At 33.9% G+C, this 27,215-nt stretch overlaps 1 protein-coding gene across 1 annotated transcript; it reads right to left on the bottom strand.

The window, feature by feature from the left end:
* Positions 1–2,078: 2,078 nt before the first annotated feature.
* LOC118182975 (techylectin-like protein) lies at positions 2,079–27,215 on the bottom strand. Its single transcript, XM_035352369.2, has 6 exons — positions 27,062–27,215; positions 24,847–24,980; positions 14,745–14,908; positions 6,874–6,979; positions 5,782–5,946; positions 2,079–2,834 (listed from the first exon to the last, which is right to left on the bottom strand). The coding sequence occupies exons 1-6, from the start codon at positions 27,073–27,075 to the stop codon at positions 2,581–2,583; spliced, it is 837 nt and encodes a 278-aa protein (XP_035208260.1). The 5' UTR covers positions 27,076–27,215; the 3' UTR covers positions 2,079–2,580.

A 27,215-nucleotide genomic window follows, 5' to 3' on the forward strand; every position in this document is an offset into this window, starting at 1 on the left:
TGAAGTAAACTACGTACAATAGGAAGTAGATACTGTTAGTGGAAAGAGAATTAGATAGCATTACATCCTCACCTCTTGCATCGTCGAATTAAACCTGGAACTAGAAAGAAGAAGATGGCTATTTCAAAGCAAATAATCTTGTATTTTATGTAGTGTGCAGTCCCAAATAGCACTCAATAATGTTCTTGACGCCCTTTTTTGTTTTTTGAGAAAGCAATTGTAGAAATTATCGTTAGTGAAACTAACTTCAATGCCTACACTTATATTAGTAAACGTTGCATACTGATATCACATTCACGAATGCGCAAATGGCAACCAGTTGACGTGTAAGAAATATATCTTATTCTGGAAATATTTGTGCTTACGAGTATAATTCAAGAACCAACTATTAAGAGTTATTTTAGCATTTATTGAGACGCCAGTATTTCCTAAAACGATATCAATGGACAGGTTTGAACTTATAATGCAAAATCTTACATTTTGTTGATAACAAGAAACAATATTCATTTCCAGAGCCTAAAAAACTTATCAAACTCCATGGCTTTGCTGAAATGCTGAGAGAACATTTCAAAAGTGCATTTTTGCCTCCGGAAAATATAGCAATAGATGATTCACTTACTTTGTGGAGGAATAGGTTAGGTTTCACGCAATATGTTCCAAACAAGGCAGCGAAATTTGGTATCAAAACTTTTGAACGTAGTGAATCATCGTCAGGCTACTTATGGGATTTCATCATATAACAAGGGTAAGGGTTACAGGTAAGGGTTATCAGTAATGATGTCACAGATGATTTGAAAAGTACGGAAATAGTTATGAAACTGATGGAACCTCTTGTTAGGAAAACCTACACACTGCGGATGGATTATTGTTACAATTTTCCAACATTAAGATTTATTTCTCCGTGAATATTGCACGTACTTTAAGAATGAATAGCAAACGGGTAGCAACGGAAAAGAAGGGAGTTAATTGCAGCCGAATATAGTGGTGTGCTGTGAATATAGTGGTTAGTTGTCTTTCCAGTTGTACGTACCCTCATAATGCTTTTAGATGCATTTCGACGTATACGTATAATTCCGTGTAATAGTGACGAAATGGTGCTAAGTGGAAAGACAACAAAGACGTTATCTTTATTTTTACGTTTCATGATTCTTCGCTTGTTACAAAAAAAAGAAGGGTGTAGCTACAGCTAAACCAAAGTGTATAGTGGAATATAATCTTGTTATAGGTGGGGTAGATGTGAAGGATCAAAATGCCTTATCTCTTTGAAAGAAAATGGCATACAAAATGGTGTACAAAGAATTTTAAGAGATTCCTGAATGTGTCAGTTCATAATGGATGTATTGTCTATAATAACAAGGCCAAATAAAATACGTGGGATATAGAGGTTGGATCTTATAGAAGCTCTTGTTCTTTCCCATGAATCTCTAATTCCAAAGCCCATAAGAAGTAATTGGTCGCTTTATAATATTTACTATAAATGTATTTTAATTTGGTGTAAGCAGCACGGTCTTTGTTGAAATTCAGGATGAGTCGCTAGTAGGCTGCTTTGAGGGAATAGGTAATACTTTTTCAATAATGTAAAAATATTTAATAAATATTTAAAATATATGAATTTTAAGGCTAGTGACACGACAGAATCAGTCACAAATCTCTTAATAAAGTCCAAGGCACAAACAGGACATATTGCGCCACTGAAGATCATGAATGAATTACAATTTAAGATGCTGTGAAAGTAATAGATTATTACATACCCTATGTGTTTAAATAAGAGGGTATTTCAAAAGTTTATTGTATTAAACATTCGTTATTAAAGAACATTATTGAAAGCAATATTAAGTTCTAAAAGTTGCTTTATCAGCAAAAGAATTTATTCCAAACATATGACAAAACGAGTTAGAAAGGAAAGATGCGAGCTTTTGAACTGAAGTTATAGTTCCACAGCTTCGGCGAATTAAAACATAAACAGCTCTAGGATATCTTTTGCAACACATAATTAAATACGTAGTGACAGGTGTAAAATCGACATCGACATCTGCAAAGGTTTCAAGCAAAGTGGTAATAGATAAATAGAGAATACATTTCATTTAATATTCATTTTATTAGGTGCTTATGTTTTACTCAATATGCAATATTTTTAAAAATAAAAATATAAAAATATTTCATAAATTCTGAGAAAAAAACAAATTTTATGAAAATATGTAAATCATGGTGATAAAAATTATACAAAAAACAATGAAATTTATGAAAGTCCACTTTTTCTTCTCTTAAATTCTAAAATACAAAACTGTATGGCAAGTTTCTGCCAGACAAACTAATCGTAATTATACTTAAGGTAAATAATAGATCTGCAGTTCCATGTATCCAACTGTAGCTCCGAAATATCTACAATAAGTAATAATTAAAGAGAATTTTGTGTCAGTTGATTATATATCAGGCTCTGTGTTAAGATAATCAGCTCTGCAAGTTAGATATTTGAGGTAAAATTCCTGTCTCTCGTAACTTAAAATAATTAAAACATTTCTTGACGTCCAGTAGGGCTTTTCATAAAATTATGCGACACTTTCACGTTTAAAAATGTGCTTACGTCGTTAAAAAGTCGTATGGTCTTATCATGATTTTGGTTGATTTTAAACCCTCTGTTCTCGAATCCCAAAAAATCCCAGTATGATTTGTGCAATCTCCTAAGTAAAGACCATTAAGATTGACAGTTCCGCATACATTGTACCACCAAGCTCCTTTCATGTATTCTGCGCAAATATACAGTAGTGTAGAGTTATCATTATTTCGGTCTTTAGTGCTAAACTTGTTATTATTGTTATCGGCCATTTCATCTCCTAGAAAGAGAACATGAAATAACTTAGTGTGAAGCTGGAAAAAACTTATCTCTATATTAACTAATTAGTGCAACTTAAAATGAAAATCTTTTATCTAATAAAGTATAAGCAGAAATTTTAAGCAGCAATAATTTCATAATAAATGAAGACTCTGTTAACATGATTAATATTTTCTTACAGCGATTTGGTGGCGAATTTTCTGACTTTAATTTTGCTTAGGAACAATTTGTAATTTAAACTACAGAACAAAAATAATTTATTCATTTACTCGTATTAGTTAGAAATTAATTGTGCATTCTTAAAGGTAAGTAAATTATATTTAAATATAATTACAATTTGAAACAAACTTAGTTTAATATGTAAAAACGAAGATACAGTTTAAAGCTTCTTAAAGAAATTCCAGAGATTTTAAAGCATCTAATATCCCCATAATCAGCGTAATATTATCATAAATATAGTTCCAAGTTATTCGGTATGCAAACAAAATACCAAAGAATTTCTACATATAATCTGTAATACATATAATCAAGTGCAAATTCTTTATAAATAATATTTTTTTACATATAGTGACTTTGCAAACAATACATTTATTTGTAATGGCCCCGAGTAATATCATAATACAAATTATTGCGTTAATATTTCTGCTAGGAAACAAGGGTGCCATCAGGCTGTAGGGTTTATATTTATTTTAACTAACATTTATTTTAAGTTTAAACTATCTTTCCTGTCAAGCCTTACTTTCCCCTGGAACTGCCAATGCCAGAGTATGTAAATTTTAGTAGAACGCGCAAGGATTCAAATTATCAGCGGAAGTATTCTGAGTTAAATAGAAAGGAAACGAGTTCGAGGTGTGTTGTTCGTACTTCACGATCGCGGAGGTAGTTAGCCAGAAATTAAAGAACCCCGCGTTTCGACCTGTGTGCTTGCCTCGGAGAATTGTTAATCGTTCAACGTGATATTCAAAGTTTGCTGAATTAGCAGCGGTATTGTAAAACGCGGTGAGGTTAGTTACTTTTAGAGAGCCTCGTAGTTAGAGTCTTGTTATTATTTCTTTTCAGGTTCTTATTTTTATTTTACCGCCGGGTCGGCGTAGTTTGTGAGCGTCAAGAGCACGCAATTGTAATTTCTTAAGTTGAATAAAAAGGGACTTAAACCCTTAGCAAGACTCTGTCTATTTTCCAGTTTCAACAGTCACCTCTTGGCTACGTGCAAGTTGGAGGCGCGCAACTCTACAAGGCAATTTCGAGAATTATTGTTGCTATACTGATATTTCTATTCTTGATAAATTTTGGAAAATTATCATACAAGTATTTTATTCTTTTCCAATAGTTTTGTAAAATATTTCTATGTAATTACAAATAACAATGCGCCTAAAGCAAAGGCCATAGCCATGTCTTATATGGCAGATATCAGTATCTTTTGACAAAACTCATAAGATATATTGATATTTTGTATAAAATAGTATAAACTCATGGTAGAACTTATAGCTCCTTGTTGATTTAAGTTTTAGAACTTCTTTGACTAAATCAGACGAAGTGTATTTTGGTGATGTGAAATTTTGCCAGTGTTTCGTTCAAACCGCTCTTTTTTCCATGAACTGCGACTACATTCTAAATTATAGCAAGGCGTTATATCACTAACTTGCATTTTTGAAAATGTTCTTACCTTCTGGGTTAGAATGGTTTTTATATTTTATAACTGTCGGCTACCATCAGATATATTCAACAGCGATTTATTAGATGAGGTTCAATTTGTATATCCGCCATTAACATAATGCTGAATATTTGGTATGAGAACATTTCTTTGAAATGCTACTTGTTATTAATTGCTTTGCAATGTTATTTGTTAATGAGAGCAACAGTTATTTTCTTGCATTCAAAGTAATATTACTCACCGGTACTCAACGGTATGAAAGTAATATAGCTCATCATCGTATCTTTTCAACATTTGATAGTTTGTGTATAGACTGTAATTAAACAGTGCTTTTCACATGCACGGTTTCTTATAAGAATATTGAGTATGATGTGAATAATAATACAAACACATCATACAAATTCAGTTTATGTGACATTCAGAAAAATGTTTTAGGTCTTGAAGGTAATTGGTAAATGAGTATGTGATTAGAAGATTTATAACTGGTAAATATACCTAGCTTTCACCGAAAACATAGATTCTAATATTGCTACTATTAGTATAAAAGAAGGAAAAGAAGACAACAGAGTTAAGAAAACATAGATTCCGTAGAAGTTGCCTGATTATAACAGTAAAATGGTCATTGGAAAAAAGAGCCATCTATGACTGTACATAGTGAAATAGAGAAAAATATTAATTCAAATTTCTTGAAAAAATAAAAGCAGTTGGAAGCGGAATTCTGAAACAGGTATAAAATTCCAAAACGTAACAAAACGTTGAGATTCTTTATAAAAAAAGAAGTAGTTATTACAACAGGTTGTTGGGAAACTGGGGGAAATAATAAAAATCAGTAATCTCGACGAAACAGGAGCTCCAGACCTCCCGATTGCTAACCAGACATATTTCCAGCTACACCACAGTACCTAAGAAGGGCAAAGGTAAGCGTTTATTTAATAATTAACGCAACTAATTTAATCATTTTCTTAGTTTATGCAATTACTATTTAACTTGCAATTTTGAAATTGATAAAATTTTGTAATTTGAACTAAAACTTTTGGAATTATAAGGGTTTAATTTTTAAATATAACATTATATGTTCAATTTTGAATGTTTAAATCATTATTTATTCGCATTTCCAAAGATATAGATTATGGTATTTGGCAGACGGTTAAATGTGTGTAGATTTTCTTTCTGTTATTAACTTTACTATGGACTATTCTATATCTTCCAAATCTATCGTGAAATCCAAATCTATGAAATTAGATTCAAGCGAATTTTGATTCTATATTCGTTTATCAAATTAAACTAGGCTTACCAGCATTTCCATAATATCCGTTGATATGTAAGCGATAACCTTGATCTTCGTCGTCAATCCAGAACTTATCATATGCTGCATATGCTCGGGTGTCATTGTAATACAAGAGCTCAAAGCGAACAGAGTACAGCTTTTGATTAGTAAAAGCAAAAATATTATCATTTCCTGAAATGAAAGATATATTGCAATTAGTATTGCGTTTGGAATTATTCTTGTAGAATTTAAACATATATAATTACTACATAATTTACTAATCGTTAAATAAATACTGTATTATAGTTTCAAGTTGTGCATAACTAAGTAAGTGTAAATATAAGCTTTTATTTAGTTCAGTCATGATGTTTCACTGTGAGTATAATTTTGTCATCGTTTTTAACATATTTTCTCATAAGCTATTGAGTTCAAATTTTGTGCACATACTGTTCATCCATGACAGTGCAATGTGGTGAAGCGAAGTTTTGAAAATTCGATTTCGATTTTTTTATTTTATATTTAAGCGATTTTTCGCACATATCTTCGTTTAAAGAACAAGCTAAGAATGTCAGAATTTCACTGTCTGCACTATCGAATCGAGCTGAAAAGAAAGCTTTTCAGCGAAACTTGTTTAAAAATTTTTATCTTAATTTCTGAATTTGGGGCGAAGTTATGAAAATCGTCAGATTTTTGCTTATATTTTCTTTTTCCCTTCTTCCGTTAATAGAGGTACCAACAGTAAAATATTTTGAGTTATGAAATAACTTTAAATTATCAACAAGAAAATATTATTATTTATCGCATTTAAAGTTGAAATTAGTAATCATTTTATGAGGTTTAAAAAATATAATGAATAACAAAAATAATTTAATGAAGTTTCATAAACATAATAAACATCAAAAACAGTTTAATGCGGTTTAGAAAACGTAATAAACATCAAAAACAGTTCGATGGTGTTTAAAAAAACATAATATATATCAAAAACAGATTAATGGTGTTTAAAAAGCATAATAAATAATTCGAAAAAATATACATTTGCGAGAACGAAAACAGGATAAAAAACGTTCAGGTACGAAATTATTAAAATACTCTTTTAAAATGTATTAATTTCTATATTACCAAACCAAAAATCTTCATTCAATTTTCCGAATCCTCTTTTGTATTCATTCCAGTTCTTGTAAAAATAGTCCACAGGCCTCGAAAAATTTCCTCTTCTTTGAATTACCTGAATAACAAAATAAAATATCTAATTATTATTTACAACAACAACAACAATATATATATATATATATATACTGACACCTACTAAGTTTCAATAATGATGAAAAAATTTATTTTTCTTTCATCGTCGAACTTTTTTTCTGTTGCTTCAGGGGATGTAAGTTTTAGGAAAAAGTATCTAAAAAAGACGCGGATGAATTAAAATGTGTAAAATGGCTAGTTACATTCCCTTTGATGTACGTGTGAGTAACACGTGCATACGAAAATATCCCTAACATTAACTAGGAAAGCCGAAATCTTAGTTAAGATAGACATGTAACAATTAATAATCAAATTTAATAAGGAAAAGTAACAGTTGCCGGGTACATTATAACGGCTTAAGAAATTCAGAGCACAGTACAGATGCGAGTACACAAGATTACATATCTCGGCGAAAACAGAGACGCACACATTTTTGAAGTAGTTCCACTTGACTGCCGGGGGAAAATCTTCTCTCTCCGTCAGCCTGTAGGTTTGCCAAACGGGTTTACTGTTTCGCCAATTGGCGCTTTTCTGTACAGTTTTTAAGTCCGTATCGCCTGTTTGGCGCTGCCGCTGCATACTCCCTCCGCAGTGTCAACGAAATGTGACATACCGATGCGGGGGTCGGATTAATCGTCCAGAACGGGTGATACAATTGTCCGAAGATTTTTTCACACTCTTGGAAGCAACTTGAGAAGAGTCCATGGTTACAAAAGCGGGTTTCAGTCTATCTATGGAGATCGTTTGCTTAGTCCCTTTTATTTCGAGATCAAACGTTTTATCTCGTCTTTCTAGCACCTTAAATGGTCCATCATAAGGAGTTTGAAGTGGTTTTCTAACTCCGTCGTGTCGAACAAACACATATGTGGACTTGTGAAGGCGTGGATGAATGAAACATGTTCGCTGGCCGTGGCTAGAAGTCGTGGTCGGGCGGACACTGGCAAAGTGAGATTTTAAATCCTCCACAAACTGTTTGGGGGACGCATCCGGAGGCGTCGGATTGAAAAATTCTCCTGGGAGACGGATAGTCTTTCCATACACCAGTTCAAAAGTGGTTGCTCCTATGTCCTCTTTGAGAGCGGCGCGGAAACCCATCAGCAGCGTTGGAAGGGCAGCCACCCAGTCACTGGTATCGTGCGCTTTTAAGGCAGCTTTCAAAGGACGGTGGAATTCCTCGATCAGTCCATTCGCCTGTGGGTGGTACGGAGACGTCCTGATCCTCTTGATTCCCAATAATTGGGAAAGGGCTCGAAATAAGCCGCTTTCAAACTGTCGCCCTTGGTCGGTAGTAATAACAGTCGGACAACCAAATCGAGTAATCCAGTGGTCATAGAAAGCCTGTGCTACTGTGCGTGCTGTTATGTCTGGTAAGGGTACTGCTTCGGGCCATCTAGTAAATCTATCTATCATAGTTAGACAGTAATAATTATTTTGAGAAGGAGGTAGGGGACCAACAAGGTCAAGGTGGACGTGATCAAACCTCTGTGATTGGTCTGGAAACTTCATTAACGGGGTTCTAGTATGCCTGCTTACTTTTGCTTTCTGGCACGGAATGCACTGCCGTGCCCATTTCGCGCAATCTTTGCGGATGGAAGACCAAACAAACCGTGAACATACTAACTTTGTTGATGCGCGAATGCCGGGGTGAGACAAATTGTGCAAGGTGGCAAAAACTTTCTCACGGAATGCCGGAGGAATGTAAGGGCGGGCGTTACCTGTTGACACATCGCAATATATCGGTAAGCTACAATTCGGTAAGGTAAGTTTTTTGAGATGTAGAACTTTTGACTCTTTAAGCAATGTTTGTAATTCTGGGTCGATTTCTTGCATTTTACCGATTTCCTCATAGTCGATAGGGTTAGGCATGCTTATTGCTTCTATACGCGAAAGTACGTCGGCAGCGATATTCTCCGAACCTTTTATATGGCGAATTTCAGTGGTGAATTGTGAGATAAAGTCTAACTGCCTAGCCTGACGAGGTGAACACTTATCCAAACTCTTCGGAATGCATACGTGAGCGGTTTGTGATCGGTGATTAAAGAAAAGTTCCGTGCTTCCAACATATGCTTAAAATGCCTAATAGCAGCATAAGCTGCCAATAGCTCTCGATCATACGCACTATAGTTCCTTTCCGCCTGCGAAAGCTTTCGTGAGAAAAATGCGAGAGGCTGTAAATTTCTACCAACTATTTGTGATAGCGTTCCACCGATCGCGAAGTCTGACGCATCAACCTGTAAAACCAACTGGGCATCTTTCTTCGGGTGTGCCAAAAGAACAGCATTAGCGATTAGCTGTTTGCACTTTTGAAATTCACTCCGCGCTTCCTCAGACAAATTCAGGATTGTCTTATCATTTTTCTTAGCCCCTTTTAAATACGAAGTTAAATGTATTTGATTCTGGGCTACGTTGGGTAAAAATCGACGGTAAAAATTTAAAAATCCTAAAAATCTCTGCAAATCTTTTACCGTTTTAGGAAGTGGGTAGTTAAGTATCGGTTCCACTTTGTTCGTCAGAGGCTTGGTACCATCTTTATTGATTATATGGCCTAAAAAAGATATTTCCGGAACGCCGAAAACACATTTCGAAGCGTTAATTGTCAATCCATATGAAGTTAATCTTTCAAAAACAGTACGTAGGTGAGATTTATGCTCATCTTCCGTATCACTAAATATCAAAATATCATCTAAGTAGACGTAGGCGAATTTTAGATCTCCAAGAATTTCGTTCATAAACCTTTGAAAGGTTTGAGCTGCTCCGCACAGTCCGAAATTTAAAAACGGAAATTCGAAAAGACCAAAGGGGGTGCTAATTATTTTTGCCATGGCAGCCATGTTTGTTTACATTTAAAACTTGGCAGAATAGTGGATTTGTTGCCAATCTAGAGAAACTAAGTTTCGTAACAACAAAGATAACGCCTTCTTTTATTATTGCGAAATAAGTCATGCTTAATCCATTCTGGAATTTATTCGCGGAAATAAGTGTTTAAGATTTATTTCGTAATTTTTAATATAGATATTTTGAGTTCTTATATAGTTTATTTTAGCCTTGTAGCGAAGTGAGGACTGAATTAATTGAATGAGAAATACTGAATCGTCTGAGAAAAACTGATTCTTTTTTTTTTCTTTTTGTTTGTTTAATTTCTTTTATACATCCTTTTAGATTTATCACAGTATTTGAATAGAACATGTGGCAACGATTAGATAATTCTTCAGATGATGTAAATTTTGTGCGTTCTGAGTTATAAAATGATTTTCTAAATTTAGTCTCAAGATTAAGAAACATATTTACAATGCTTGTATTAGACCTTCTATGCGCCGCCAACTTGGAATACAGCCACTGACCATCAAATTCACCAACTACAAATCATACAAAATAAAAATTTCTTAGAATTATTACAGATGACATTATCTCATCAGAAATGATCTTCTACACAAGATCCTCAAAACTGAAGAACTTGAAACTTACCTACGAAGAAAGAATGATTGGTTTTTCAACAATGTTTCCACTAGTGACTACATAAACTACTCACAAATTTTCAACTACGAAAACCTGCATGCAGACAGGCTTACTAAACCTCTGGATGCTCACCTTTTCACTGACAGCGATCCAAATTTAACTATTTAAACATTGCTTCACGGGATGAATTTTGTTCAAATTGCATAATAGTGTACATATTTTCACATTGTTTCTGCATTATTTGTGTTTTATTGTTCAACTTGCATTATTATTTGTAACATCAGCCGTGCTGTAATAATTTGATTCTTCTCGTCTTCTTCAAATAAGATCCTAGCTTATTCATTTCTTAGATCGCTTCTCTGATTTCAGGCTTCAAGGCTCTCCTTCTTGCTTTTCGTTGCCTCCGTTTCTCCTTAGACAGATTACCATGCTAGGAAACTCTTATAGTCATGCAAGAACTTATCGTCATTAAACTTATCACTCTTATCGTCATTAAATTAAATGCAAGAAAAAGTGCGTATAATTTGATATTCCGTTCAAGGAAGTCATGTGCTGTACACATCCGATTTTTAATATTGTAAAGGTACTGTTTTGATGAAAGCGCATAGACTCGTGAAGCCGTTAATGCATTTCAACTTTGAATTAACTCACATCTTCCTAGCGTTTAAATTAGTTTTTAATTTGTTATTTACAAATATCGGTAACTAATTTATGTCTAATTACGCAACATACATTAGAGGAATTTAAATAAAAGACTGAATTTCTTAAGTTTGAAAATTTCATTAAAGCATCAATATTACTTTTCTGGTCGAACGTAATACGTAGAAGAATTGGAAGATAAAATGAAAACTACTGTCTTTTCTAAGCCTAATTTAAACTTCTCAGTGTAAATCAACGACGTTTTACCCTAGATTACGATCTAATTTATTTATCCTTAATCCCTTTATAACTTTGTTTAAAAAATAATATTTTACAATTTTTCTCTTCATGAGAATTAAAGGCATTTATGTGTATTTCAAAAATATCTCTCTTCTAAGTAAATACTGTTTTAAAACCTTCGTAATGCTTTGAAATTTATGCTTATTTCAGTACATAACGCATGACCTGGATCTAAATTTCAATTGCTATTAGGACTAAAATTTATTATTTGATTAGTAAAACCTTATCAAGATAACCATTTACGATTTTAAATAGATTTATGCAAATGTTCTGGTATTAGAAAAGTGAATTCTATTACCCATGCTTATTTGCTGTCTGATGAATATTGACTTTATTCAGAGCTGGTGGTCTCAGGAAGTTAATTTTTCTCTATTTTGCCTATAGGTAGTTAATAACTGGTAACATTTCTTTATATCTTATTTTCATCTTGTCACCTATTTTATTCTATACATCATTCATGGTTTCTCCTACACCTGCCAAAGGAATTTCTAAATCAGAGCTTCTATATGATCTATTAATAATACTCGGTTAAAGGAAATTAGAGCAGTCCTTTTACTTCGCTGGCATATGCCAATCATAGCAGCAGGTTCTCTTATTAATGTAAATGTCTCTTAATAAAGATTCTCTTGCTGAATATTCAATTACAAACCCAAGAAGTGAAATTTTTAAGATACCATGGTAAAAAATCTCCCTTAAAAAATTCAAGAACTTGGATATAAAATACGGCAATAAACCACTCTTAACAAGGCATTCGTCTTCGTGAAATAATCCTCAAAATAAACAAGCTAGCAAATTTCTATAACCTTTATATTAACTTCTATAACACGGCACGGCCCCTTTCCCTCATTTTTTTATGCCAGGGAAATTCCCAGTTCAAAGATACGTTTTTTGGGAAAAGGGGGGGACCTGATAATTAAATATACAGTTGTAATCTGGCAAAGGATCACCGCATTATACATCCATCAACAAATATGCAGGTACTCAAAAAAGGTACTTTAAAAGCAAAATATCTAGAAAATAAAATATGCAAAGTAATTCAATAACTTCAGAACACGGGAACAGATCTATATAAAGGCACTTAAAATAGCAATATAACAAAGCAAATACTTCAAAATAGCAAATATGTGATTAAAGTATATACAAATGAGTATAGAATTCAAGTTTCAGTAAAATGATGCTGAGTGATGCTGGAATCCGGTACTCGTACGGGTGTTCCATGGGCTCCTGGTGGTTCACGGGTTGGCGCCTTGGAATTTGGTGCGAATTGGTGGCTGACGCCTGGCGCTGGTTTCTTGTGAGTTTCCTGATGGGTGTCGTTCCCTTAACATTAGCTGGGCTCAGGGATTCTTCAGTCACCTATGATACTGCAGAGGTGCTGGTGTAGCTTCATGTTATGAAATGTTATGTTATGCCAAACACAGCCGTCATTTTACGATACTCACACACGCCAGTTAGAGTATCATTTTATGATAGTAAGTTAAATGAAATGGTAACGCCAAAAGCTAACGAATGCAATTTATAAATGCATTAGTAGTTTAAGAACTGTAAATCATAATTAATAAAATCTTTTTATGGCATTGCAGCACTTGACTTTGATTAAAGGAAATAAGGAAATAAATAAAAACGATAGAAAAAGTAAATGATATTGAAACATTCTAATGCTATATCCTTATCATTATAAGGGCACAACTCCGATCCTCCTATCCGGCCCAAGCCGGCCATATGATCAAAAAATGGGACTGGCCAGAAAAAAAGCAAATATAAAATAAAACAAATAATGTCCAAAATCTGAGTCTCAGTGCCGACTCAGATTATGCTCAATCAATATCATATATGCTTAATCAATATCATATATGCTTAATCAATATCATATATGCTTAATTAGTATCGTATATGCTTGATGCTGTATCATATATGTTCAATCAAACTTGCATGGGAAATTTTACTAAGATTAAAATTTTAGAATTATTAATCCAGATACTATACAATTGACCATGTCCATCTGAAATGAAATTCCTAAAGTGAAGCATTCATTAGGCTCGAAGTTTTAACTATGCGTAGATTTTGATAGGGTATGCAAGTATTTAGCATTGTATCTGCACTACTAATTCCGTCATAAAGCACTCACTACAGTAGTTCTCTTATAAACTGGAAATGTGTCTCCTCGGCGTTCTTTTGCATGGGAAGCTTTAGTAGGTCTTTTTCGGAAAAAAAAAAAAAAAAAAAAAAAAAAAAAAAACAGTGATCATTCCAAAACGTTTCTGAGTTTTTCAGAAGAAATACAGAGGCTTATACGGACTAAAATTATTCTTTTTATATATTGTTATATTTCTTATTCAAGGCAAAAACGTAAATGCATTTTCTGCTTTCAATTCTTCTTTCAAGAGCAAAACAGAATTTTAGAAAAATCTGTGTGTGCTTCAACGATTTGGATTGCTTCCCAATAATATAAAAGGCTTTTTAGAAGAAGAGACGGTTGAAATAGGGAAGATATCTATTGACGAAATTAGCATTTCAAAGGTTTGAGTGAAGCTTTTAATCAGTATTTTCCAAATGCACAGCAGATTAAATATTAAAATGAATTGCAGATTAAAATCCCATTTATCGTCAATGAATGACCTTCGAATATGTCAGCAGAAGAATACAAAACTATTACTGAAAAGATATGACATTCACTCTTAGCAATTTAAATAACCGTTGTTATTGATATTCTGGCGCACTCTAAAAGATGAAAATCAACTAGTATTACAGAAGGTCGCGCTGGCACTTTTATCATTTGCAACTACGTATATGTGAGAAACGAGATTCTCAGCAGGCCGATAAAAATTAAATACTGCAACAAAGGTGATGCTGAACCAGGACAGCATTATTATGCGGCAATAATTCAACTTTTATACATAAAGCCTAATATTAGGTATATCTGCGGTAATACAAAGCAGTACTACTCATCTCCTTCAAATTAAAATTTAAAAGTCCTGTTTGAATACTTTAAATTATTTTAAAAACTTTTAGGCTAATTTTGATATTACTCTTTGAAGCAAATAAGTATTATTTGAAATAATTTTCATTTCTGTTGCAAATAACCTACGAAATGTTGCATTAAAGCCTGATAATTGAAGCAAACCAGAAGTTCCACTGTTAAGTAAACATTATAAAGGGTTTCACTTATCTGAAAGATTAAGAAACTCTGGATTAGAGAAGGTTCATTTTAAATGGTACTACTATAGTTCCCAATGGCTTTTTTATTTATTCATTCGAAACTTTTAGTCAGTTTCAGAGAATTTCATCTATGGTAGGTTATGGTCAGTAGATGATTTACTTTAGGTAAAAATTTAGCATTCAGAATACCTTACCGTCCAGCCACCCCCATCAGTGTCCATGTCGCAGTACGCTTTCACCGATTCGCAACTCAAAATTCTACTCTTAGGCCAAAGGGTATACACTCCACTAGTATTATGTCCATTCAATAGAACTTCAGCACAATCCATTGGTCTCTCGGGAGGCTTAGGACACGGATCTATTCAAAGGTAAAACATTCATTTATAAATTTTTTATTAAAAACACAAACATTTCCCCATGTAGCACAAAATATTACATGGGGTTGACAGAAGTAAGTATAACGCACAATCTAAAAATATAAACACTAAAGAAAATAGTTTTAGAAAAATTATGAAGGATTACTATAATTTACAATGAACGTACAAAAACAGTCACAGGCACTTCTGTCGCAAATAAACTGATGAAAATCTGGAGGCCAGTTATTATTAATACACTAATGATTGCGAAAAATGCAACACCGTGAAGGAATTACCGGAAATGAAGGAAATTTATTCCATATACGTAATTCCACAAACAAACGATGAAATTTACAAGACAAAAAACAAAAACAAACATCGGAAATCAGTACTTTGTGTGTCCGCCACGCTGAGCCATCAGATCCTATACACGTCGTGGCATTGAATCATGGTTCTGAATGGAATCCTGGGGAATGGGATGCCATATATCTTCAACCTGACGCCAAAATTTAATCTTAGTGTCTGTCCTTCCTTGTAACAGCGAGTAGCCGACCGCTGAATTACTAAACATGATCAATGGGTGGCATATCTGGAGGATAAACAGGCCATGGAAGAAGTTAACTGTTGTTCTATAAGAAGGCTTGTGTAGTCTGAGAAACATGCGCACGCCTATTATCCTATTGAAATATAGCGCCCAGAATGCATCGAAGAATGGGAAGGTCCTCTGGCTCCACAACTTTCCTTATGTAGAAAACACTGTTGAGATTGCCCGCAGCCTGCATTAGATGGGATCGATATTTATACCCAATGGCTCTCCAGACCATGATGCCAGGCTTTTGTGCGGTATGACGCTGGATAAATCACTATGGGAGTAGACGTTCCCCTCTGTAATGTCTGGCGTGTACTTTTCCATCATTGTACTCCAGATTACAGCGAGATTCATCACAGAAAACAAATTGTTGACACAGGGCATGCCTTGCACTGTGTCGCAGTGTCTGCTGAAGTCGGAGGCATGTGTAATTAAGCGACAGGGGAACCCTCCTTAGAAGAGCCATTTCACAAAGTTTAATTCTGCATCAGATGGTAATGAACTGTGGAGCTAGACAACACAACACCTGTAGCCGTTCTCCAACGTTGTGCTAACACACTAGAGGACGCTGCACGATCCGTCACAGCAATCCAGAGCAGGCGTCTATCGTCCCGTGCCATTGTGCTATTGCGTGCCTCACTGCCAGGATTTCGCCTTGTTTGGTTCTTCTTTTTTCATTTTGTCTAAACACGCATCACTGTTGTGGTACTACGCTGCGTGTGGGCTGCGATTCCTCGATACGAAAGTCCATCCTCTCGTATATCGATGATGCGGCTTCGTTCGAACACCATTAGTTGTTGGTATCGCTCCCTCCGCTGTTCACGAAGCATATTGACCACTAATTAAACTAATTCACAAGTCAAACAACAAAAATCAGCGTTATATTTACAAAATTTTCACAGGATTTTTGTTGTTTGACTTGTGAATTAGTATTTATTCGGCGTGTTATTGTGTCTTAATCACTAATTAAACGTTTAACGCAGACAGAGGACGATAAACATATTTCAACACAGCTTTGTAGACACATTAGGATTTTTTGGAAGCAAGAGAGATTTAAAAATTAGCAACGCTTCGCCGGGAATCGAACCACGGACCTCTGGAATACTCGCCGAGAGTGCAGACCACCACATCACAAAGGCATGCCAAAAAGGCGGAAGAAATATCTTATAACTTTACAGTTCTTTATATACATGGAACAAGCGACCGGTTCTCATTCCACGCATGCGCAATCGTTTTTAATTCTAATTATTTGAATGTCTTACCTCACTTTACATGCCCTGTGACTTTGGTTCAATTTGCACAATCCCTTCATGATGTGATAATTTTCAAAAATATTAGTGTATTTTTAAGTGCAATTTTAAGATTTTTCCTTCGCTGTCAAATGCGGAACACAGAAGAAATACATGTGCAACATTTTCCTCGCCACCAACGCTGAAATTACGATAAGTTTCTGGACCCAACTCAGATCTGCTCAGATAAATTTTAAAGTTTCCATGGCCAGTAAAGAACTGTGTCATTTTATAACTTGTAAAATGAATGATCACATGGCAATCTCATTTTGATGGAAAGCAAAAATCTCCTAGTTAAGCTCATTTTATTTGAACTAATATATTTTGGATTCCACAACTCCACGATACCTCATGACCTTCTTATAAAAGGCATGACATCTTATTCATGATATTCTTTGATGCCGTATAAAAAGATTTAGGGATATTGACAAAAATGTGGATTTTGCGGTTGGTGGGAGTCTTTGCAAGAAAATCGGCAGTTCATTCCCAACAACATTCGCATACAAATATAAAAGCAATCGAAATGTTTTCATATTTTAAGTTTCTAAGTTGTCTTTAAATCTCGACAATTATGTTTTTAGAAGAAGAAATACATTTTAAGTTCTCCAAATATGAAAGGGAATCAATACAAATATGATAGTCTGAAACAGCACTATTTTATTAAGTGATCATTTGGTAAGACACAAATCTTCAGCTATAAAAATTGCACATTCTCTTCAAAATCTAAATTAAAAGTACTCTAATTCAAGACTATTTCTAAAGCTAACAAATGTGAAACCAATTTTGCCATCAATTTTACTGCCATCATTACAATAATTTAGATGGAAATCTTCTGCGATTTTATTGTTTATAAGGTATTTTTCCTGCCTTCTTAGCATGTCTTTGTGGTGTAACACGCTTGACGCGTATTTGAGAGGTCCGTGGTTTGAGTCCCGGCGAGAGTATTGCTCATTTTTCATCTCTCCTGCTTCGAAATAACCTAATGACTCTACATGCTAAATTAAATAACATTAACAGAATTTCTTTCTTAGTGATGAGGAAAAATATATGGATGCAAAATAAAATGATAACCAGAGACAGAAGAAGAAGAGATTTACCCTAAAGGAAATATTATGAAGAATGGAAACGTCAATTGGGCAAAAACCAGAAATTATTTAAACAGACTCATAGCTTGTAGGTAATTTTTAAAAGCCGGAGAGATGAAAAATTAATAACCGTCTTCGACGGGAATCGAACCACGGACCTCTGGAATGCCGGCTCAGCGTGCAGAACCACTACACCATGAAGGCACGCTAGGAAAGCGGGAGAAATACCTTATATACTCCCCTTTTTAAAGGTCGACTGGGGTTTTTGTGGGACCCAATCACCAAATCCTGCGCGTGGAGAGTCATTATCCAACACCCTTTTAGTTCGGACGCCACTTTTAGGGTCATTAGGTAATTTGAAAAGCCGGAGAGAGGAAAAATTTGCAACCGCCATCGCCGGGAATCGAACCCAGCGTGCAGAACCACTACAGTCCGAAGGCACGCTAGAAAAGCGGGAGAAATACTTTATAAGCTTATGGTGTGATATCCCCATATGGCCTGCATAAGTATTCGCCTTTAAAATGCGTAGCAGATATTTATAATTTATCTTTCTCTTATGTGCCATACCCCAAATTCTAGAGCTGTTCATTATGAAGGGTTCAGTTCCTTGATTATAGATAAGAGAATATAGTATGTTGAAATTACATATTGCGTGCAATTTGACTTGCAATTTGCTGATGTAATTCAGCAATATCCATTTCACTGATATGAAAGTTAAATATCTCTTCCTAGAACATTTACAGTCAAAGGAAACCTTAAGATATTTTATTCCCTTCAACACAGTCAATCGAGTTCCCTTGAGAAATAACTGAACTGCATCATAATAAACATTATTATTGAATATTCAATAATAATGGCTTAGTTTTATCAGGATTAACGTCCAACTCAAAATTTTTTGATTAATCGGAAGCGAGGTTTAAAGTATCCTGTGCGTGGAAAAAAGCAGCAGAAGATCCCTAATCTGGAAGCAAACCAAGAAATCATTCACAAAGGCTCTAGTATAGCAAAAGGTAAGGCTTTCAAACTTTGAGAGGAGATCATTAATAATAATGTTCCCAAAATTAGGTCCAAAAACTGAGCCTTGAGGGCAAAAACTGAGCCTTTAGACTTTCAAGGCGACGGATTGCAAACACCAAGCCGAACTGAATTTGGCCGTCCTGTCATTCGAAACGTCATCAGCAAGTAAAAAAGATGTTCGTTGGAGGTTCCACCTTTTTTAGAAGGTTGAGAATGCAAGGTCACCACGCATTGTCGAAGATGCCTTTTATATCAAGAAAAAACAAATGGTGGGCAAATGTTTCTTTATCGTTCCCTAAACAACCTCATTCTGTGAGGTCTAAAACCGTATTGATCACCAGAAAGAAAGTCTCCTCGGAGGAGATACTATCAATTTCTGTTAACAAAATTTTTTTCCAAGCCCTTACTTACAGCAGAAAGTAAGCTCATACATCCACGGTTATCCAAATGAGGTACCTAGACTCATTTTCTTTAGAAATGGATTTCATCTGAGCATGTTTCCAAAAATGTAGAAAAATACCAACATCCAGATATAGAATACTTTGAATTTTCTTTGATATAGAATCAGGACCATTTATTTAGTTCCAGTATCGGAATAGCTTCATCACAGGAAGAAAAAGAATTAACAAAAGAAAAATAAGGAGTACTCACAAACTCACGGTACTCCTGATGTAAATCATTAGCAATTTCCTCGGGATCAAATGAGAAGGATTTCTGAACCACAGTATTTCTCATTTAGAGAATTGGCTGTTTTTCCCGTAGATAGATAAATGCCAGTTAATTAATTTTTTTTTCGTGAATTCTGTTTTAAAAATATATGTATAATTTCTCCCCCCCCCCAAATTGGGAACATCAGTGGTCAAGAGAAATGTTTCCCAGGAGTCAGATATAGCGGCGGTAAGCATTTGATTACATATTTTGCTATATTCAAGATATTTACATTTATAGAATGCTCTAAAGTTTGGATTTCTACAACGGTGAAGTATGGACGCCTACAGGCATTAAAACTCTTTCACTCAAACAATATTCAATATGCCTAGAGGCATTAAACCTCTTTTCCACTCAATCAGTTTCGATAAACCACCAAGAAATATAATGCATGCCATGACTCTTAAGGGGCATTGAAAATAAAGATGCTTGGAGAAGAACAGAACGAATATCCTCAATGACCGTATTTAGTCACGAACCATTAGTATAATCGTTTAGTATAGGTAACACGAGAAGAGAAAACCTACTGAAAACGACACCAATTTGCTTTCTTTGTATCGAGGATTTTAAACGAAACTTTTAACCTATCTCGCAAGACCATAGAGAGACAAAATTCGAATTCTGTCATCATGTGATCAGAAAAAGATTCATTTTCGGACAGAGACCAACTCGAAATATCCTGGAGATCTGAACCAATAACTGTACTATCAATGTATTTAGCTTGATTCTGAATTGCACGAAAAGTAGGTCCATGATAATCATTAATAACAGAGAATTCGTAGAAATAAATTCATTTAGTTTATCTCCACGAGCGTCTAAATAGGGACTAAAACAAAATTCAGATTTGCCATTGGATTCCATATACCAAGCTAGTCAATTAAGGTTTTTGTACATAAAAACTTAAGTAATTTTATGAAGATCTAAATCAATGTTTCTTGAGGGCTCCAAAATCCAATGTGACCATATTGTAATCTATATTTTTATAATCAAGTAATTTTGAAAGATCACGTGATCGAACGGTAATTGCCGCTTCCTTCAACATTATCAAAATTAGGATCACAATAAAGTTTCTAAGTACCAGGATATCCTGGAAGTGAACTCAACTGTAAGAAAGAAGCTCCTGAATCAACGCACAGTCAATAGTTTCGGTTTCCACATTTAAAATCAGCTGTTGTTTCGTAGCTTTAGATTTATGAAGGTTCAACTGCACACACTTCAGAGCTTGCTGTGCTAATTTAACCTTAATCAGTTCGAAGAGTGAATATTCTTCCTCATAAAGGCACTCTGAAGAGTTTGTAATTAATATTCACTTTTTTCTGTACATTATTTGTTTTATTATTGAAACGGATACAATTTATTCAAACTGCAACATTCCTCTTCGAACAATCTTTCTCCTTGTATTCTCCATTAAGTTAAAAGAGCCTATATGTTCAGTACATTCATCAGCACGATGATTGTACTCAAAACACTTAAAACATCTACTGATGATAAGAAAATTATCCACTTCACATGCAATATAATTAATTTTCGATCTGGCTTGACGAAGAATATATTTACCAACCAACAGGTGCGTTTTAATCACAACCTATCTCGTACACTGAAAATTTTTTAAAGTAAAATGAACTCTAAATGCCCTCGTGTTTTCATTGGACTCAACAACTTCGAGATTTTGTTAAAAAACCACTTTCAGAGGATCTTCATTAGGTATTTCATTTAGCTTATTTTTTCCGAGGATAATTTCATTTGGCTTATTTTTTCCAAGGATAATGCCAAAAAGGGATTCCTTTTTTTTTTTTTTTTTTTTTCCAAAGATGTATTTAATTCTGGAGATTTTTCCTTAACCTCGGTTCGATGTCGATTCCGATAATTTTCAGTAAAACTCTTAATGAAAATTATATTTCCTCCAATATTTTTCAAATAACATTCACCCGGCTTAGCCTCTAATGGATTTATTTTCAGTTTAATAATTTTCATGACATCGTTAGAAGAGCAATTTTCAGAGTCCACATCCAAGCAAAGATCCGAAGCAAACAAGAACTTTTCGTAATCCTTTGTGAAATCAAATGACTCCCCAACACTAGCATAACTTGGCTTTTAGATGGTTTCTTTCACACTGTCCTTACATGATTTCATAATATTAACCTTTCTGATTCATTTAAAATTCTTATAAATAGAAGTTTTCAACTCAACCAGTGTTTGTCTCGCCTCCTTTCACACCTGTTGACTCATACTGCATTTAAATTAAAATTCTGATTCAATAAGTTTGCAATGTTTTTAAGAGATTCGTAAAACGCGTCATCCTCCCTAGCAGACATTACTGCAACATATCTTCATTTATATTTTGGATTTTAATTAACTCTTATAATTACAGTTCGTATAATTATTGAATGAATTTCATAAGAATGTTCACAGAATTTCCGGAATAAGAGAAACAGCTCTTGTTTACTATAAAAAGAAACAAATCTTTCTTAAGGATTTTCTATAATTTTAGTGAAAGAATTCTTTTCATGTTCATAACGAATTATTAAGAGTATACAAAATAACGTTTATTAGGCACAATACATAGTCACTCACCTTATAAAGAATCATCAGAATCTCCCATGCATACTCTCGTTATATAAGTTGTTAGCACGTTCAGCTGGCAATTGCAGAAGCTTGGACTGAATCCCTTTGAGGTAGCAACTTCTTTCTTTTCTTGTTTTTGGTTACGAAAAGTCTGAATAATATGCATAATTCGACAACAAGGAGCGATTCTTCCCACGATGTCCATCCCAGGTACCTCTATAACTCTTTGAGTTTTACAGACATGCCTAGTGGTGTTCTTAGAAATATCTATTCATGACTCTGGCACTATAACAGTTACAGTATCCTCTGTACTTGCTTTCTTTCGACTGACCAATCACATCTATTGCCACGTTAAATGACACTGCTGTAATTCTATGAAATATATTCAAAATCTCAACTTCATCTACCTGAAGGGATGCGCTGTTTGATCTGATTCCCATATTTTAATAAGGGAGTAAGGAATAGCATTAAGTATAAAAATATAATTTATTCCGCGTACAGAAACGAAATTTGTTCCAGAAGTACTGTAGAAGCCTTTGCGGACCCTACAGAAAGGACTCTGAGAGGAGAGAGAAGTTTTGGCAACAACATACATTTGATGTGCGCCTCTTGCTGATTGGCTGATGAGGCGCATCTCTCGCTCGCATTAATAAAATGTTGCACACTAGTCCCTGAATGCTTGATGTCTCATGTAGATTCGTATAAATAGGTATTTAAAAATAATTCATGATGCGTAATTGAAACTCCAGATATTTAAGAATAAATATTTTAACACTAATTTATAACTGTAGAATAATCGAAACACTGTTATACCCTTATTGAAAGGGAAAGTAATTTGTAACGTATTCTAGCTGCAATATACTAGCAGTAGAAAATTCATATTTAGTAGATCCAAACACTGTATAAAATTTTAAGTTCTTTTGCGGAATGAAGCTGAAAATTCCCTGCACCATGGACTTAAAACTGAACTTCAGAATAAAATCTAAACTAAGTTTTACGGATTACTCCTGTCAGCATGTCAGCATTAATTCCTTCACCTCGGTCAGCTTATTCATATATTTAGCAAAATCAATTTATTACTGGTTTATATAGCATTTAGCTTTTTTACAGGAGTGTTCGGGATAGGGTTGACAGGAGAAAGTTTATTGGAATTTTCCAGAATATATGTTTCAGAGGTTTTCTACCCTCATTCCTTATTTAACAAGTATTCATCTTTCGACTAGTTTAAAATGCCGTCAATTATGGCAGGAAGAAAATATAGCTGTATAAGTGACTAAATTCAGCACGAGAAAATTATAAGACGCAGCTCAAATTCAGCTTCAGATATACTCAAGATACTATGAATTAGTGGGAATTTCAAAAGGTATATCATAAAATAAATTTAACTCAGAAACGTTCGGTAGTTATGCACCAATAAAAGTACGTAAAATGTCAAAGAACTACAGAGAATTATATAAATAAAACAAATTAAAACATTAATAAAAAATCATAAAGGGAAAAAAACATAAATTAAACTTGGCGGCACAAACAGCCCTTAGAGAGCCATGCCCAGCAATGCCCTGATATCTGGTTTCTAGACCGTGGGCCCGGGGTGCTTGTGCATATTGCCTGAACAAGTGGTCAGCTTGTCGCAGAATCTCCGGTATTTAGTCTCTAAGCGAACTTAGTACTCATTTTACGGATCCTCTCAAGAGATGAAAGGATGAGTCAAAGTTGCCCTGCCCGCGGATCGAACCCCGGACCTGTGGTGCTGCTGCGCAAAGCGCTAGTCAAACGAGAAAACATAAATGCGCAATAATTCAAATCTAATAAAAATTTTTCATGAATTACGAGAAAACATTTTCATAAATTTGTAATAAAATTCAAAAATTTATTATATTGTTTGTTTAACATCTCAAAGGCTTTCCAGCTTATGGGGACAGCTTTCTTTTATTTATGTTAAGTAGCTATTGATAATGCAATTTGTATCTATTTGTATCCATGTATCTATTATAGTATCTATTATCTATGTATTTATATTTGATAATGCGATTTGTATATATATTTAGTAACAATCTGTGAAAACATACAATTAAGCTTAAACGTTTTACTTCTGAGACTTGTGCGTGCTTAAAGAAAATGATTAGTTGAAGCATTAATATAAAATATGGTGCACCACAAAGTCAATAAATACTCTTAACAATAAAAGTCTACTTAGCTTATGATATTTCACATTATACGCATTTTAAGATTGTTATGAAGCAGGAATAGCTGTGACATATTTGATGCACGTGCAATTTGTAATCAGTTTGTATGGTTCTACTGAATAATAAATAAGTTTGATGATTAGGATATAAGTTCATTCTTTATTTCTTTTTATTAGGATCATGATTATTAGGTTTCTAAATCAAGCTTTTTTCAATAATGACAACTTCATAGATTATATTGATAAACGTTTATGGATAAGCAGTTACATCAAAATAGGTTATGGAACCTGCATAATTTGTAATTTTTTTTTGTTATCGTATCATGTCGTATTATTTCCTAATAAATCTAAAAACAAAAATCTTATGACAAAATTTTAATGTAAAATGGCTTGATGAAATTTTGCTTTGTTTAAGCTCCACCGTAAACACGCGAAGGTTTTAAAATTGAAATTTAATTAAAATAGTTAAGCTAAATGAAAAATACAGTAACATTAAACTTACGCGGAAATAGTGACGGAGGATTCAGAGAATTTCCTAATTTTATAAAAGCATCTGCTTTTCCTTCTTGCGATGTATTCTCATTGAAAACAGTTTCAAATCCCACAAAAAGCAGCACACAAATCCAGAACAGTAACCTGTCAGAGAAGAAAATTGCATTAATTTGAAATATTGAGCTAAATGCTCTTAGCTATTATCTTACTGTTTTGTGTGTGAATGATTCGCTTTTAGCATGTTAAAACTTTCACATTCGTTTTTCTTCTACATTTCCAAGTACACCGTCCAAGTTGTACTTCAAAGTTGTATTTTGAAACTACTATTAGAAATCAATTATATCTGAATTGACAAAATTCTGGAGTCTGCTAGAGCATGAAACTTACTACTTTGCATTAGATTACTCTCTTAAGCCTCTTCAATTTCTTCCATTCTATACACCGAAAACATTATCAAATCGGGAAATTTCGCGGACAAAATTAAACGAGAAATTCGAGTTGCGAAAATTATAGCCCTAAAAAAAGCCAGTAGTCTCGCTAGTAGTTTCAAAACATCATAATACTAAAGATTGTAATAATGCAGCGGCAAAACTTCAGAGTTTCGAAATGCCATCTTGCAAAACCTCATGGTAAAGAAGAAAGTACTTACAAAACAATACACGATGAATAACATCGCAGACATCAGCTTTCAGGTTTTAGACATCTCAACTGTACGTTAAAGTATGTAATGATTTGCGAGCGCAGGAAAAATGAGGAATATTTTTACAAGCACTTTTTTCAGGTTTTTAATTAATTAACAATATTTTATTAAAGAATCAAGAAGAAAACCTAAGCATCCAAAAATAATTAATCCTTTTTATTAAGACATACAAAATTTTCAGAAAATACACAAAATGCATTCAGTTCAGTTAAGGCTACTTATGACGTAATATTTATGGATAATAAAATAGTACGAATAAATCCATCATTCTTTCAAGCAAAGTTTCTTAAACTGTGGGTCGCGACTCCCAGGGGGTTCGCGGGACTTGCAGCAGGGGATCGCCAAAACTTTTAGCAGTTTTGATATTTCTTTAACTTATTATAATAATATTTTTATACAATATATCTGAAAATAGATAAAGGTAAGACAAAGAAAAAACGAAAACGTTTCAACGCATTCTTTTTATAATATAAAAGTTCATTTTTCTTACTTTGCACGTGACGCGGTCACTTCGTCTGTTACTTATTTAAAATGTTCACATTGTTCAATGTCTTAAAATTAGAAATTAATGACCTAAAACTTCAATAGTATATTACAGTACAAGTGAAAAAATTGGCAGTTTCACTCACGCGTGTGTCGAATTTACGCAATACTTTAGGAGTCCCGCAAAATTTTTGTGAATATTATGGGGTTCTGGGGGTGACGAAAAAATCTCAGTGATAAAAAAGGGTCGCGACTGGGAAAGATTTAAGAAGCCCTGTTTTAAAGTCCAAAAAAAATGTAAAGTATATAAGATACTTACTCTTATTTCCTTGATTAGACGCAGTTGAATATTGGCAATTAGTAATATGTGTTGACACCGAAATTATCAAACATCATTTGGCGATCTAGGTTTTGCTGATAAACTAAATAAATTTTTTATGCGGTTTTAACACAAATATCACGTTTAGACTTGATTTTATTTTATAAAAGATGAGTATAACTTCTTAAAATTTTTTAAATGTGAAAACTGTGGCGTACTGTGGTTTTACCTTCGTGCTCTATTTTGAGGGGACAATTAGTTTTCCCAATGATATTTTATATAATACTGCATTACAATGTCATTTTGTCACCGATATATTTTCTACTACGATGTTTTATACCTAGATAACCCTCGCCTTGTTTTTTTCCAGGACGGTTGCATACTCGGTGTTAAAACAATGAGTATTTTTCGTATCCCAGGTAATTCTGCCCCTTAATTATTAGCCGCAACCATTGAACTGTTTTTTTTATCAATATTGCAAAATCCAGCATTTAAGGCTTTAATTTAAATTATTTTGTATACAAAAACTTTCCAAGGAAAAAATTAGTCATGAAAGTTTTTCATAAATTTTGAGCTTCTAAAAGTATCTGCATATACATACATATATCTAGCAATAATAAACCTTAAGTATAACGTTTTCTTTCAAATATGAACGCCAGTATCTATGTACCTTTAGTGGTATTTGTAATGAACAATGCAAAGAATAATAAAATATTAACTTACTTATAGTTGAACATCTTGATCAAGATTTCAAGAACGCATCAGTGTGTGTTGAGAAGTAGTGTTATTCAGAGATGCCGCTTCTTTTATATCCACTTCAGATATGCGATTAAGGTATATTTATCGCTTAAAATATTCATGTAGATACGATAATTTG

The sequence above is a fragment of the Stegodyphus dumicola genome, chromosome 10 (genome assembly GCF_044657685.1).
Source record: "Stegodyphus dumicola isolate Sdum_Otavi_A_Nest chromosome 10, ASM4465768v1".
Taxonomy (NCBI): domain Eukaryota; kingdom Metazoa; phylum Arthropoda; class Arachnida; order Araneae; family Eresidae; genus Stegodyphus; species Stegodyphus dumicola.

Bases quoted from the DNA above. Each gene is read 5' to 3' on its own strand.
- LOC118182975 (XM_035352369.2), bottom strand. The intron at 6,980-14,744 runs GTAAGGTATTCT...TTTGTTATTCAG, and splicing joins CTGATGGGGGTGGCTGGACG to GTAATTCAAAGAAGAGGAAA. The intron at 2,835-5,781 runs GTAAGCCTAGTT...TTCTCTTTCTAG, and splicing joins CGGATATTATGGAAATGCTG to GAGATGAAATGGCCGATAAC.